At 37.6% G+C, this 14470-nt stretch overlaps 1 protein-coding gene across 1 annotated transcript in view; it reads right to left on the bottom strand.

Annotated features, from left to right (window-relative positions):
- Positions 1-14470, bottom strand: part of LOC116175456 (probable G-protein coupled receptor Mth-like 1) — a gene marked incomplete in the record, with an annotated part of 67377 nt that overhangs the window by 1848 nt on the left and 51059 nt on the right. The window contains 1 exon segment of the mRNA XM_031493586.1: positions 6845-7011. Within this exon segment, the coding sequence (XP_031349446.1) occupies positions 6845-7011 (167 nt within the window).

Here is a 14470-nt window from a genome sequence, read left to right as displayed (position 1 = left end):
AGATGGTACTTTGCTATGAAACAACACAATCATTGTAATTATTCAAATTTGATTTTTGGTAAGAAATGAAATGTGCAACTAACAAAAAGTTAGATAAACCAAAAACGAGATTAAAATGTGTCCTAAGTTTATTTAAATTCTTCCGATTTCTCACATGTGTGTAATTTGCTCCAAGTGGTGAGGAATGATTTGGTTAGAGCACACACCCAGTAGTTTCCATTAACAAAATCATTGTTCGAACGGAAAATACAAATCGGAACGGTCCCAACAGTTTGAGGTAACCGGGAAAACTAAACGATGTCATTTGTCGTGTAATAAACAATAATTTTAAACGTTACACTCTAAAAGTTTACTCGTTTAAAATTTATTTTAGACACAATTTACGTTACAATCAAAATGAAGTAGGTGCTTATACTGTAGTAGTGTAGTATAACTGATTTATGTCATTATGGTCTATTAAAGATTCATTTTGAGTTAAAGAAACGTGAATGGTGAATGTATTATATGGTTATTACCTACTCGCATTTAACTATAATTAGAGGATGCCTCATTTGATTTTTGTAAAAATTTTTAACAATATGCTTGAATGATTACATTACCTTTGGAAATACTCGACATCTGTCTTCCGCTAGTATATACCTACCTATATAACGCAGTTGGATACCGACCTTCAAATAAAAGGTTCTCAAACAATATAATTGTAAATCTATTAACATTTTTCGACAATTTCATATGCATGATGAGTTCTTTGCAAGCACCAACCATTGAATTCGCTCCATTCATTCATTACTTTCAATTTCAACATATACCAACGCCTTCATTTCGTGAATAAGACGGCCCCAACCCCAAGTACGGCTGGTATGGAACCTTAACTCCCACAACCTTGTAAACTTATACAAAATAGGAAGTGGTGTTAATTTCGTTTACCCCACCTACGCGATTACTTAGTTTGTTCGAATAATTTTACCGGATCTTTTTTAAACACAATTGAATTAGTTACATTAATTTAGACGCTTCCATTTGCCCAACCCACATCAATTTCTATCTTGAGAAAATTTACATTTAGCGAACCCACGGAAATCAATTTCTACTTGCTGGAGGGCATATTTAACGATATGGATAAAATCCGAGAGGCGCCCCCTTTTTGCTTTTGGCGCTTGAAACTAATGCGGTGTAAAACGGAGATGATTAGGAAATGCAGCTGAAATAATTTTAGTAATATTCGCCTTAGAAAATGTTGCCGAATAATTGATGAATGTTTTGTGATCTTGCATTTCAAGTTGCCACAAATGTTCCGGAAGAAAACGGCATTTTTTTCTTGATAGTTCCTATTACGGAACGACTTAAAAGTTTGACAAGATTTAAGATTAGTGATTGATGATGTATGGGGAGAAGTGGAGGATATACGCCACCTAATAGGGTTATGCAGCACAATATTGTTCATTATTTTAACTATATGGATGTACAGTGCGTACAGACAGAGCATACAATGGTTATTCGGTCCCAGTATGTATATAAATTTTGTTTTAAATTGAAACGAAGCACTCGTTTTTCGCCTCGAAGTTTACCAGTTTTGTTGAACACATCGTACATTTTGGAGTCCATACCAGCTTTAATGAACACCCGGTATCTATAGGCGCTTCCGTTGTTGTTCCCGACCTATTTATTTATTTTCTAGGAATTGGAATATATAGGTTAAGGTGAAAGCTATTGCTTTAATTTGTAGCATCGTTTTAGCCGCTGATACAGAAATCAAGATACTTGAATTAATTTGTCGTTTGTAGCAGTTCCCGTAGAGATGTTTTAATTGTTTTTGTAGGGTTGGAAAACCTTGGTCTTTCCAAAGAAGAGAACTAAATATTTAAGAGATTCAGTTCCGCTAATTAATTATTAACAGATTTTAGGTAAGAATGGGCATTGCTGGGTTACCGAGTTTTTGATTCGACCATTTAGTTAAAAATAATTAACCGGTGCTAATTAAATGAGTTGCAGAAACAGGATCCGATTAAGTTATGAGTAGTCTCAAAACAAGCACTCGTAATTAGCTTTTAAGATCAATTACAGATTCTTAGGATCAGCAGGCCGTACAATTGATTAAAGAAGTTTTAACTTTTAAAAAATCAGATGAGTTCGCGTTTTGGGAAGTTCAGGATTTCCTTCCCAAATTTGAGAATTATATTTAAGGTATGAGCGTAAGTAATTTAGAGGGGATCTTTTTCTTTTTGGCACTTTTTGTTGCTGCTAGCTCTAATTTTTTTTATCATTTGTTCAACGTGAACGATTGACAGTCTTTCTTTCCCATAGCTCTAGTTCATGCCTTAATTATTTACCGTTCCCACTTAGGAAAACCGCTGTTGTACCGTGCGTCGAAATTCGGTTTTAGGTATTCGTCAGTGACCGACCGCCATTTTGCCAGCCTCTGGAGTTCTCCGTTGTCTTCCTATGAGAACCTGTGGCTTCCAAATTCGATAAGCATCCGCCGACCTTGATCAAGAGCAAGGGTTGAAACCTCTTGGTGGACCTCGAGCTTAATTTTAAAACAACCGATCATGTGCGAACGACCGAAGTACGTCGCAAAATATTCCAAGACTGATAAGACTGACTTCTAAATTCGAGAATCCAAACGAAATACAGTTCCTAAATGCTTTTGAGAGTGCTTTCTAATACCTTTCTAAAGGTTTTAGACATTTTACGGGTAGAAGAAAGATTTAGAAGAAACTTGAAAGGAGATAAACGCCCTTGTAAAACGATAGAATACTATGGAAAGCACCTAAGAAGTGCTGAAAAAGTGAAAACTTTCTATTGCGCCTCAATGTGCTTTCCATAGACTTCATAGACACCTTCTAGATCTTTCCACAGCCGTGCTTGCTTATTCCAATGCAAAACGAAGCTATTAAGGTCTATAAAAAGCGCTAACATGGCATAAAACACTTCGAAATTAGTCCAAACAGCGTTGGAGGAGCCTAAAAAATTCCGAATCGATCAAATCGATCTGGAACAGGCACTTATGAAGCCATGGTTAGCGTTTAACGGCACTCGATATAAGCCCTTTTCTTTCGGAGGCGATTCAAGCCTGGTCTGGCTCCAAAAAGGAGCTCGAAATTTCTGAAAAAAAGTTTAGACATTTTTCAAAAACTCACAATTGGGCTAAAAAGACCATCGAAATCACTTAAACGAAATTGATATTTTCCAGAGAATACGAAAGGCTTCTACAACGTCACAGTTTCTTAGGTGTTTATATACCCCTCTACACCTTTTCCACTTTTATTCGAGAAACTATCAAGTTAATTTGAGAAAGTATCAATTGTATTTGAGAATAGTAAAATGTATTTGAGAAAACAACAAATGTAGTTCAGAATAGTGATTTGTATTTGAGAAGGCATCAAATGAATTTGAGGGTAGTAAATTGTATTCAACAAATGGTAAAATTAAGTATTTGAGAATCAATAACAAAATCACATGTATAACATAGCCTGATGCTGCTGCTTCTGTTGCGGGACTACATACAGTAGCGGAATTATAAAAATTTGATTCTTAATTATAATTCATTAGGAATAATATTACATTCTGAAATACAATAAAATTAAATGATAATTTCTCAAATACAATTGACTATTCTCAAATACATTTGATGTTTTCTCAAATCCAACTGACTATTCTCATCTACTTTGACGTTTTCTCAAATACAAGTAACAATTCTCAAATTCAATTTACAACTTCTCGAATAAAAGTGGAAAAGGTGTAGATCATTATCGCCATATCACAACTTTTACGAGTTTTTCAAAGCTTTCTGGGTATTTTTACGTTTTACGCTTTCCTATTTCTGGAAAACAACCGTGTAAAACGCTCTTAAAATGGCCTCCAAATCAAGAAAGCGTTCTACACAATGCCAGAAAGGCGCACAAATAACGCTCTGGAATGCACTTACAAGATTCGGAAAAAGGCCAAGCTAAGCCATAGCGTTTAAATACACTTTTCCAACTCTTTCTAGACACTTAAAAACCTTTCCTGGAAAGTAAGCAACTGTGAAAAATTCCAAAACTCTCTAAAATGCTGCGCAGCGTCTGGAAAGCGTTAGAATACACTGGAAGACTCAATATTTTCTTAGGGAAATTGCAAGCAGCAGGTCAAAGGTGAACGCGAGCAACAGAACCGCATCGAAATGATTTGATTTTCGCGGAGTGTCAAAAGAAGGCGATCAAGGAGAAAGAAGATCCAGAATAGAAAAACCAAATCAGGCAACATCGCCAGGAGAGAAATACGGTGTCAACTGCCATGTTAAAAAAAAGGAATACCAGTACGTTGGATGACGTCCATGGTGGACGAATGCTTGCAGCCCGATAGGTGCTTCAAGCGCCAACAATTTGGACATAAGGCAGCGACATGCAAAGAGGACAGCGGAGAAAGCATTTAAAACTAATATGCCCCAGATGTGGGGTAGTCAACATGAGAACCTAAGTGACCATAAGACCAGCCGCTTCCAGTTTACAATATGCTATACAAAAAACTAACAAGGAGAATCTTTGCAAAATGGCGGAATGTAAGTGGAGGAGATTCAAAGACGAACGTATTAGAAACATACCCGAGACGCTGGCGACAGAAGCGTCTATGGAAGAAATTCGGAAAGTGCGTGAGAGATGTTTCCAAATGTGTTGTTGGTAGCACAGATACCACTCACATCTGCGCATGCCCAACAGCTTTTCCGCTCTTCCGTCTATTTGGTTCGAATCGGTGCAGCCGTTTAGTCGGAAATAAGAGCACAGAAAAACAGACCGATCTCATCGAGATTTTATTTGATTCGGATTCCAGGTGCTTCGAAAGGGAAATTTCCTTCGGAAAGTGGTGAGTCATGTTTACCCCTTCCTCCTTTTACTAACGTGCGGCTGGTAAAAATGGAGAAGTACGAGAGGCTACGGGCGACGACGAACATCGGCGGGTATCTGATCAACATAATAAAATTATACCTGGAAGATACATAATACCCCAGGATGGAAAGTCAAGGGAGGTAATGTGCGGTGTCTCGCAAGGTTCGATACTTGGCCCCATCCTATGGGATGTATTTTCCGATAGACCACTGAGACTGCAACTTGGTGGACAGGTGGAATTTGCAGGTAGATTCGTTCACAAATTTTTAGATCGGAGTTCGCGAATTGGCAATGTAGGCCAAAAAATAAAGAGGGCCCTTTTGACATCTCCGTTAGTTATGAACCCAAACGCATGAAATTCAAAATGAGCATAGCTTTAGCCATATAATAGGAAATGCCAAGCTATAGCCAATTAGGCATACCCAGGAGCTCGATTGCAGTGTTTAGCTTTTGAATCATTTTCAAAGGTCCTAACAGTGCAGTCTTGAGTCTAACTTTAATAGAATTGAATTCAAAATCGCGAATTCGGTAGGGCAATTCACATTTGACTGTAGGAAAAAAAAATTGGCAGTTACAATCATGCATCCAGCACAAAATTGTCATTAATCATTATAGTCGATCCCATATCTTAAATTAACAAAAACTGATTTTTCAGACCAATTAGCCCCATTATAAACTGCACATTGCAACTTTTTGAGACCTTGGCAATAACTGGATAGAGACATAGCATAGGTACATCTTGCTGTCCGGAACGCATTGAAGAGGTGGAAAACATTAGACAAAAATCACTTTTTTGTCAAAAACATTCTTCATTGAAGAACTCACGTACGCCGACTATTGAAATTTCAATCTCCAAAAGAGATGACCCTCATTGTCGAGTCGGAGCCTGTAATGTAAGTTTCATCTCTGCAGTGAAAACAAAGAAACGGAAACCGGTAGTTGAAGCACGTAAGTAGTGGGTAGCAAATATACGTGCTTTATTAAAATCTTCATTAGCCGAAGTAATCAAGAGCTACCAGCATACGAACCTTAAAATACGTTTTTGTGGTTTATGGCCGGCGGTGTCTTTTATAAGCCGCACCGCATACCAACTGCTTCGTTTGCAATTTCTTTACTGTTGATCACTTTCTGGAGTGCAACATTGATCAAAGTTAGCGAAATGTAACCACTACTAATGGTAACGGCCATACTCGGACCTCAACAGTTCTGCACGATTGGTTACTGTACAGCGAGAAAGAGTATCATTAACTTGACCTTCACGCATTTTCAATTACGAAGGATGTGAATTACTTTTTCAACATGAAAACGATTAAGTCGCTGTAATTTTCTCGAAGTTGTAGTCATGGGAAAAGGAAGCGCCGCAGAGCTGGGCGATAAAAATGTAAATAAATGAATGGCGAGAGGTTTTCAATGTGAAGGATGCTAAATTTATTGAGGAATTTTTATTTGTAAAGGCTGCCTGAAGGTCGTATAATTGCTTGTGTGGGTGATACAATTGAAGAATCTTTAATATTGCAGTTTCCGCGGCCAACAAATGTACACTTTCAATTAGCGTTAATGTTATTAAATGCGTGAGTCAAGTGTGTCAAATCAAATTTACGTAGGCACATTCACGTAATAAACTATTATACATTCAAGACCCATCAAAGTGCAACGATCTTCGTAGGTTGACTAACTAGCAGTTGCTTTAGAAATTCTTGCGCATCCTCCATCCTCATTATGAGCAGAGTTAAAGTGGCCACATTGCGCTGCTATTAAAAATTCTTGCACGTAACAGGTATTACAAATTTAATGGTCAATTTACACTAATCAGTAATTTGTTAAATTATGCATTTTTATAGAAATGTCATTGCAGTATTTCTAAAAATGCTACATAAACATGAGGCTTTTACTTTATAGCGGTATCTATGAGAATGCGGAAATATAATAGAATCGTACTATGGAAGACTGCGTCTTCTGAACGTTTAATTCAGACTTACCGTGGAACCAGCAATTACTCGTTCCGAACCTTGGCCTCAAAAAATCGTAATCGGAATTATTCGGTACGCTATCTAAGGCGGCTGCTGTTCCGGCGATTATTAAAGGACCACCCCATGCGTACGCTTCGTAAATACGCAATCGGCAGCGCTCCTGACTTTTCTCCAAACTTTGTGGACGCAAGTCCCTGCAACAAAAAAGCTTTGATAAAAAAATTGAAACCTTGATATTTATAAAGATGATTCAAGTTCATTCATAAATTAATTCCTTCAGGACTGTACAAATTTGGCTCTTGCATATTTTTAAATTGTTATTTATGTATCGGGCGAGACGCGAAAAAAAGGGAAAATTTACTAGTTTATATACTAAATATAACACCGACGTAGCGCGAAAACGATTTGCGAATGCCAATTTGCGAAAATTGGATTGATTCGAAATAATTGCGTTCATACATTACAAATATTTCAAATTACTTTCAGATGGCGTAGACTGCCGAGTTAACCCAATTGTAGGAATGTGGTACTGTACGAAATACCAAACTTGGCACGGCCACGTTCTGGGGGATGAAAAATGTTTCATTGAAAATAAGTCTGGGAATGGATAGTGTGATTAATTCTCAGCAACTTTTCGATCTATTCGCGAGTGCCAATTTTTCAACAAAAACCCCACGCTTTTTAGTGAATCACTCAAAAAGCTTACTTTTCAAGATATCAAATCCTTCAAAAACTATTTTTTATTAGACCTGAATCACAATATCCGTTTTGAACACTCAAATGCGTGCGAAGTCGGGCCTTTCAAGCACTTGGTTGCTAAGGAATGACACTTCCAATATGACTTATAAAACTGTCATCTGAGGCTGAAATAAAATCTTCTTATGTCGCTTTTGTAAATGGTTTGTACCTATTCTTTAAAGCTTTTACGAACCGCGTGTAATTTAGGCTATGCTGCTAAATCTGTTCCATTTCTTAATCGCAGCATTATTTGAAGTTTTGAATGAATGCACCAAAAGATAGGGAATTTACATACCTTTGACATTTCCTTCATATATGCCAGCATTATCGATGCACTTAAGACTTTGCTCGTAAGATGCTTCCAATTCATCCACGAAAACAACTTTTCATATTCTTTATAATAGGTTTTACTAGATTTGGATTTTGCACCTACCAACTTTTCTTCTGCTTTTGCATCAAGCCATTGAATGAATCGAAGTAATTTTGTTTACCCAAAATCGTCCTGAAATTCATTTTCATGCCTACTTTCTGTCAGGAAATTTGAGTTTCCATGACAGAGGCAGAGCAGACTACGTTTCCTGACGCTTGTCACTTTACTGGCCGCACCTGCCACTTTACCGGCCGCATCGTCACTTTACCGGCCGCACTTGTGACATTTCCAAATGTCTATAATGAGTCCTGTCATCACTGACAGATGGACATTAATCAAAAGTTCTATATAAAAATTGAAATTTTTTATTAAAATACGATTTCGGGTAAAATTTAATACAAAAAAAAACTCGTCAGTAAAATGACATTACTTGACTCGGAAATTAAAGTACTCGGCCCCAAAGGGACTCGTACTTCAATATTTCCATGCCAGTAATGTGTCATTTTTCTGACTTTTATGTAAATAACTATTACAAAGACGGTGACTTGTATAAGCAAACGTCAAGTGACATTTCCATGGAAATCATGGAATTACGAATAAAGCGTACTCGTGTTCGAGTATAACGTCAATATGATTTTATTTTATTTCCCTTGGTATAATAAAAAAAAATACTATAAGAAACACATGTATAACTGGTTTTCAAAGCAATTGCAAAGTTTAAAGGCACTCCGCTACGCGTTGTGTCATTAACTCGTTGCGCATTCTTTAAAGACTTGATTATACACTTTTTTACATCAACACTACATTTACTTTCGGCCCTTATTTTTGAAAGGATTTGGGCAGAAAAGGCTTGAACAACTGACTATTTAAAATGCATTGGTTTTTTTGTTCAAACGTTCAACGTTCAAACCTCTAATCTTGGCGTTTGATGAATAAGAACCAACCTTCAACAAGCTACGTTTGTAGGTACTGGGTCTGTACTTTACAGACCATAACATTAATCCTGTTTTTAGGGGAATTTTTCGAAAGAAAAAAAATATCTGTTATGTGATGGATTTGTCCGTCTGTTCTTCGTCTAACTTGAGAACGAAAAGAGATAGCGACGTAAAACCGTCGCGAATCGATTTGTACGAGTTCAAGGATCAGTGCTATTGAATATGAGCCGGATCAAAAGTCTGGTTTCCGAATACGAGCTGAGTGGCGAAAAATTCCCCTACTCAAAATTTTCCGATTCTTTGTATCTTGTTTAAGTTACATTTTAACTAAGAATGATTCTGCGATAAAATACTCACTTATTAAGTTATGCGCCAAAAACCGCCTGAAAATCTATTTTTTTTGTTAAAATCTTGAAACTTTCACTCGCGAATATGTCGAAAAGTAAACTTCAGAAACAACTTTATGGATGATTAGAATTAGTCAATTAGTCAGTCTATGCACTCCCGTACTTATTGTCAATGAAACATTCTTCACTCTCAAGAAGGAGTGGTATCCATCCACAGGATGAAAACAAGCTCCGGTATAGGATATGAAAATGTATTTTTCTTAAAACTACAAATGGTCACATTTCTCTTCAACAAGATACATCCTTCTGACCCCATTCCCCCTCCTCGTATAAAGTAAGTTAAAGGCAGAGAAAATCGAGCCCAGCACGTCGGAATATTGTTCACTTATCGTGATGACGAAGAAAAGAGACGGGAAACGCAAATTCTGCGTCGACTACCGGCGACATTTTTAACAGCGGAGGTTCCTGGGGGCCACCTACAACTTTTAAAGTCGTGCCGTTTGGACTGAAGAACGCACCAGCGTTTAAAAACTGAAGATACCTCCGGATGTGCTGTCATCTACATTTCTACAATCTACATCGACGACATAACCCTATTTTCGGACACGTGGGAAGAACATACCCGTCATCTCCATCTCATCATCATGGTACGATATTTCGCTTTCCGGCATTTGATGTCCCGTAGACACCGCTAATTACTTTGTGGTTTGTTGCTTTCATTCCCGCCAGGGAATTTGCCGTACGGGCCGTGTGCTGTAATTTTGTTTATAAACAGAGTATAAAACTTTATTTAAACAAAATATTTAAAATTGTGTAACAAAGAAGAAAACAATAATTAACTATAACAAAAAAAATTTCGTCGAACTGTTTTTCAGTTGGGAGAGTGCCCAGGATACATGCACTATTTCCACGTTGGATGGCCAAGGATATCCTTTGAAATAAAAATTGCTTAGCGCGTTTGTCGCCGGATTCCGCAATTAAGCCTTTGCCTATTTTATTCAGAAAATCTCGTGATTCCTTGCACCATGGTCCAAGTGTCTCGAAGGCAAGTCCCATAAATATATAATCTTTCTTTAGATCTCGATATTTGTTGTGTTTTTTTGAGCATGCCTCTTTTGTTTTGTTTTTTTTTCCGAAATGACCGCCGCCATTTCCTGATCTCGTCAGATTCCTGGAGTTGCCGTTTACTCTGATTGAGTTTACTCGTGGTTTCCGAGACCATCCTGCAAACCGCTGCCATAGTTGACTTTGACGAGGAACAAGGCCGTAACCCTGGGTGGCGCTCGAGTCCATCCGTCCGTCCGTTCCGCCGACATCATATTCAGGTTGCCAACGATTGCCGATACTTTCATCCGCTGACGTGATTTATGTATTTCAAAAAGCGGACATACACAATTTGCCGAGTGTAGACGGTAATGTTTTAAATAGCAGGAGAAGACGTGAACTGTGACATGTTTGGTGTGGACGGTAATGTTAATGTAGCTGCTTGTTGTGGTGATTGGCAGATTTGTCGGATTTTAACGAATTATTGCAAGACAGTCCGTCTTGCTAGTTGTAAAGTGTTATAGAAGAAAATTAGTCGGGTGCGCCAAGAGATTGTTATTAAGTGAATAAGTCGAATTAAAGAAGTAGGTAATCGTACTAAAAAATGGTGAAATTGAGCTAGCTTTTTTAGAACAATCCATCTCTATAATAAAATAGTTTTCCATTTATAATAACTTATGTCTCATACCACATAATTTTATAAAGCGCCCCATACATTCATACAAACAAAAATTGAGACCAGCAAACAATTGTGTAATTTCAATTTTCTGTAGCATCACACTATCCACAGATAAAGCACTAATGGAGCACACTTCATGTGTAAATGATTGTACAATAAGGCCCGGTGCACATGAGCTGCAAAGTAATCGGGAAGCCGAGATTGCTTTCTGTCGAGATAGTCAGAAAGACGTTGGTAGTAATGGGGTAAGGTACCCCATAGGTATCGGTGTCTCTTGTGCATGTTCCTATTCTCCCGTCCGAAGGTAAAACCTAGTAAGTCAATTTTTGCTTAAAATTAGACTTTGAGACGATCTGAAAGTACTACTTTTTTCCTTTGTAGAGGTATAAACTTTGTAGATCACTTCCAACTAATAAGCATTCTACATTCAATGGAATTTTCTAGTAAGTGTCATAATTTATATCTTTTCAAAGCAAGAATATAGTAAATCCGATTTGCAGTGGAAGAACCTATCATTTCACTTAAACTATGACATTTACTGAATAAACAACCTCACCTCCAAATGGAAAAACACAGCATTCATTCTTACTAGTTATTTCAATAGCGTTTAATTAAATTGAAGTTATTTTGATTTCTGCCGTTCAATGGAAGAACCTAGCAAAGCAATCTACCGATGGTCTTGCTTCCCGCCAAAAAGTGTAAGAACATAGTAAAGTAATATATTTACCAGAAATTAAAACCACCAGTAAGCATGATACCATTGGAAATAGCTAGCAAAGTACCTACCTTACTAAATTTTTCATGGCTTATAGTGCAACATTTTCAATATTAATAAAACCGTAACTTGACATACTACATATTGGTGTAGTAAAAGCATCATAATTCCTGTTAAAAAACATCGTATGTTCAATATTTTGCAAAATACTAAATATATTATAAAAACAATATAATAATCACAAACATAGCGACCTAAAACACCATAATGCCCATACTACAATTGTCAACTTTATTTGTCAACGTTATGTCAATACATTGTACTATTAATTGCTCTCTTGAAAAGTTCATAAAAATGAGTTACTGGGTTTTACCTTTTTACGGGAGTATTACTCCCAAACGTATTTCTGACTATCTTGATAGATAACAATCTCGACGTCCCCATTGCATTGCAGCTCATGTGCACCGGGCCTAAGGTGCTTATATGCGAATGAGACGCTGTCGCAGCTTGACCACATAATGAGGCAAGCTGATACAAGGGGTGGTGCCATTCTGACCTGAGATATGGAGTGAAAATTAACACTGCTGCTAAATTTGCACCACATATACTCAAATACCACTGACATTATCTACATACGTACAGGTTTATTTTAGATGACTTAATTAACGGCGAAACAGGTATTGTCATTTTTTTCTTCAAGGACCGTAGAATCCGTAGAGAATATCTTCATGCTAATTACACCACTTAATGACTGAGCAATTATGTCGCAGTGCGGAAAAGACGGCCGATAGATAAAAGTGGACTTATTAACATCTCGATTCGAAATAGAAAATCCAAGCATGGAAATGCTTTCATTAACGATCCGGTTCTTCAAAGCCTCTGAAGGGTGGGAAGGTAGGAGCAGCAAGTACGCATTTAATGAGACTTTATGAATTTTACTGGTCGCCTTAAAAAGTGCCATTCATCTCGAATTCTTAGATTTCGATGTTTTTATTTCGACACGCTCACAAAGAATAAACGGATTTTTTGTTTCGGTCGTAGGGTCGCTGAACTAATTCCTTGCGTTAAATGCTCCGGCAAATAACTTAACAGTAAAAAACAAAAATACATCCGAATTACGTAAAGTGTGTGTGTGGTCACAGCCAGGTTGAAACGTATAAGTAATCGCCGAAGCAAAAACGACTAATTACGCTTAATTAGCCGATTATCTTCAAATTGAATTTAGTTAATCTATACTGATACCACATTTCTTTTAAATACTGTCTTAAAAAGGATATGCTTACTTTATTAGCGTATATAGTTGTACTGTTATAAAAGAAGGACTAAGTGGACACTTCAAAAGAAACGTTTCGAATATCCGCTCCTTTCAAAGGAATCGTCGTTTAAAGTTCCATTAAGTTTGATCGTCTAGACTTTTAATGCATGAAATGAAGATTTCGATCGCATCATGTGAGGTACGAAGAATGACCACAATATATGGATGGATTGTGCTCATCATAATATAGGTAATATGGTGCACCAAGGGGACTGAAATTTCATGCTACTGTTAAATCTATTCGACATTTTATTTTCATGGAAACAATGTCTGTAGGAAGTCTGAAACCTAAGAGATCGACCCTTAAAGGTAAGAACATAATGTATCTTCACACTTTCACAGGATAATACGTCTCTAAAGTTGTTAATTACGCGACCCCGGCAGATACATGTACACTCCTCGTCTTTCAACAAGCATTCTTCTACGGGCCCGCTTTTGCTGCCAGCCAGTCCGCCGGCCGGAGATTAAAAGCCACCTTTTTACAAATTTGCAAAAATGCACTAAAAATGAAACACATATCCATAAGTCACCGTTAAAATAAATAACAGAAGGACTGAAGAGATCCAAAAAGGGAAGACTCTAAAGAATCTGAAAGATGAGAAGATTTCAAATATTGCTATTGCTAAGTATAGAATCGGAGGTATTAGAGAGCTTGAAGTTATTGCCTTGTAGTGCGAGTGATGATTCCCACGTGCAGGTGGTGACCGAATTGTTGCCGCCCATCGTGACCATACCAATGTTATGTCGGAAAATGTATGAACCCATGACACGCGGTCTCGGGTAGCCCCCGATGATGATGATGATGATTATACCCCCGAAAAGAGCAAGGGGGTGAACTTGGTCTGCAGGTGTTAGTAAAGAGCGCGGCCGATGTATTCCAACCCAATTGGGGTGATGGTGATCCATGAGAACTCAGAGTTAGCTCGTAGTATGACAGCTCCGGTCAGATTAGTTATGAGGTAGAGGTAGACTGAATGTTGCCATGCTGCCCCTTGTGATCGTTTGCCTACAGAGGGAAGGCTCTCGCGCTAACAAAAAAGCGAGAATAATACACACCTCATACACTCAACAATGGCCGGATTTCCTACGTTGTAAAAGACCAGGTCGCAATCAATCGTACCCAAACGTATTATCGGAGTATCACACTTATTGAAATACAACAGCAATTGTAAATTGTGAACCATCTGTTACATTACATACATGAAAGACACTAGTTAATTAGCACGACCTGCTCCAGTCCAGCAGGTATCTAAATTCTAAGGCTCTGGATACGGCAGCTCTAGACTAGTTGTATTTCGAGATGAATATCGCTAAGCACCTTTAACAACTTTTTATCTCTGCACGGGCGAAACATTATAGATCAAAAGATTAAAGCTCGGATTAAAGTCTAAATGAGTTTAGGTAGCAAATGAAACATCACCAATGGCCAAGGCAGATCGAATGATAAACAAAACTTTCATTGAAACTTGTTCAAACAACCAAATTTAAGCAT

This window comes from Photinus pyralis, unplaced genomic scaffold, assembly GCF_008802855.1.
Source record: "Photinus pyralis isolate 1611_PpyrPB1 unplaced genomic scaffold, Ppyr1.3 Ppyr1.4_LG7, whole genome shotgun sequence".
In the NCBI taxonomy this organism is placed as follows: Eukaryota; Metazoa; Arthropoda; class Insecta; order Coleoptera; family Lampyridae; genus Photinus; species Photinus pyralis.
The sequence above is the reverse complement of the archived record's forward strand: the minus strand, read 5'-3'. Positions and strand labels throughout refer to the sequence as shown.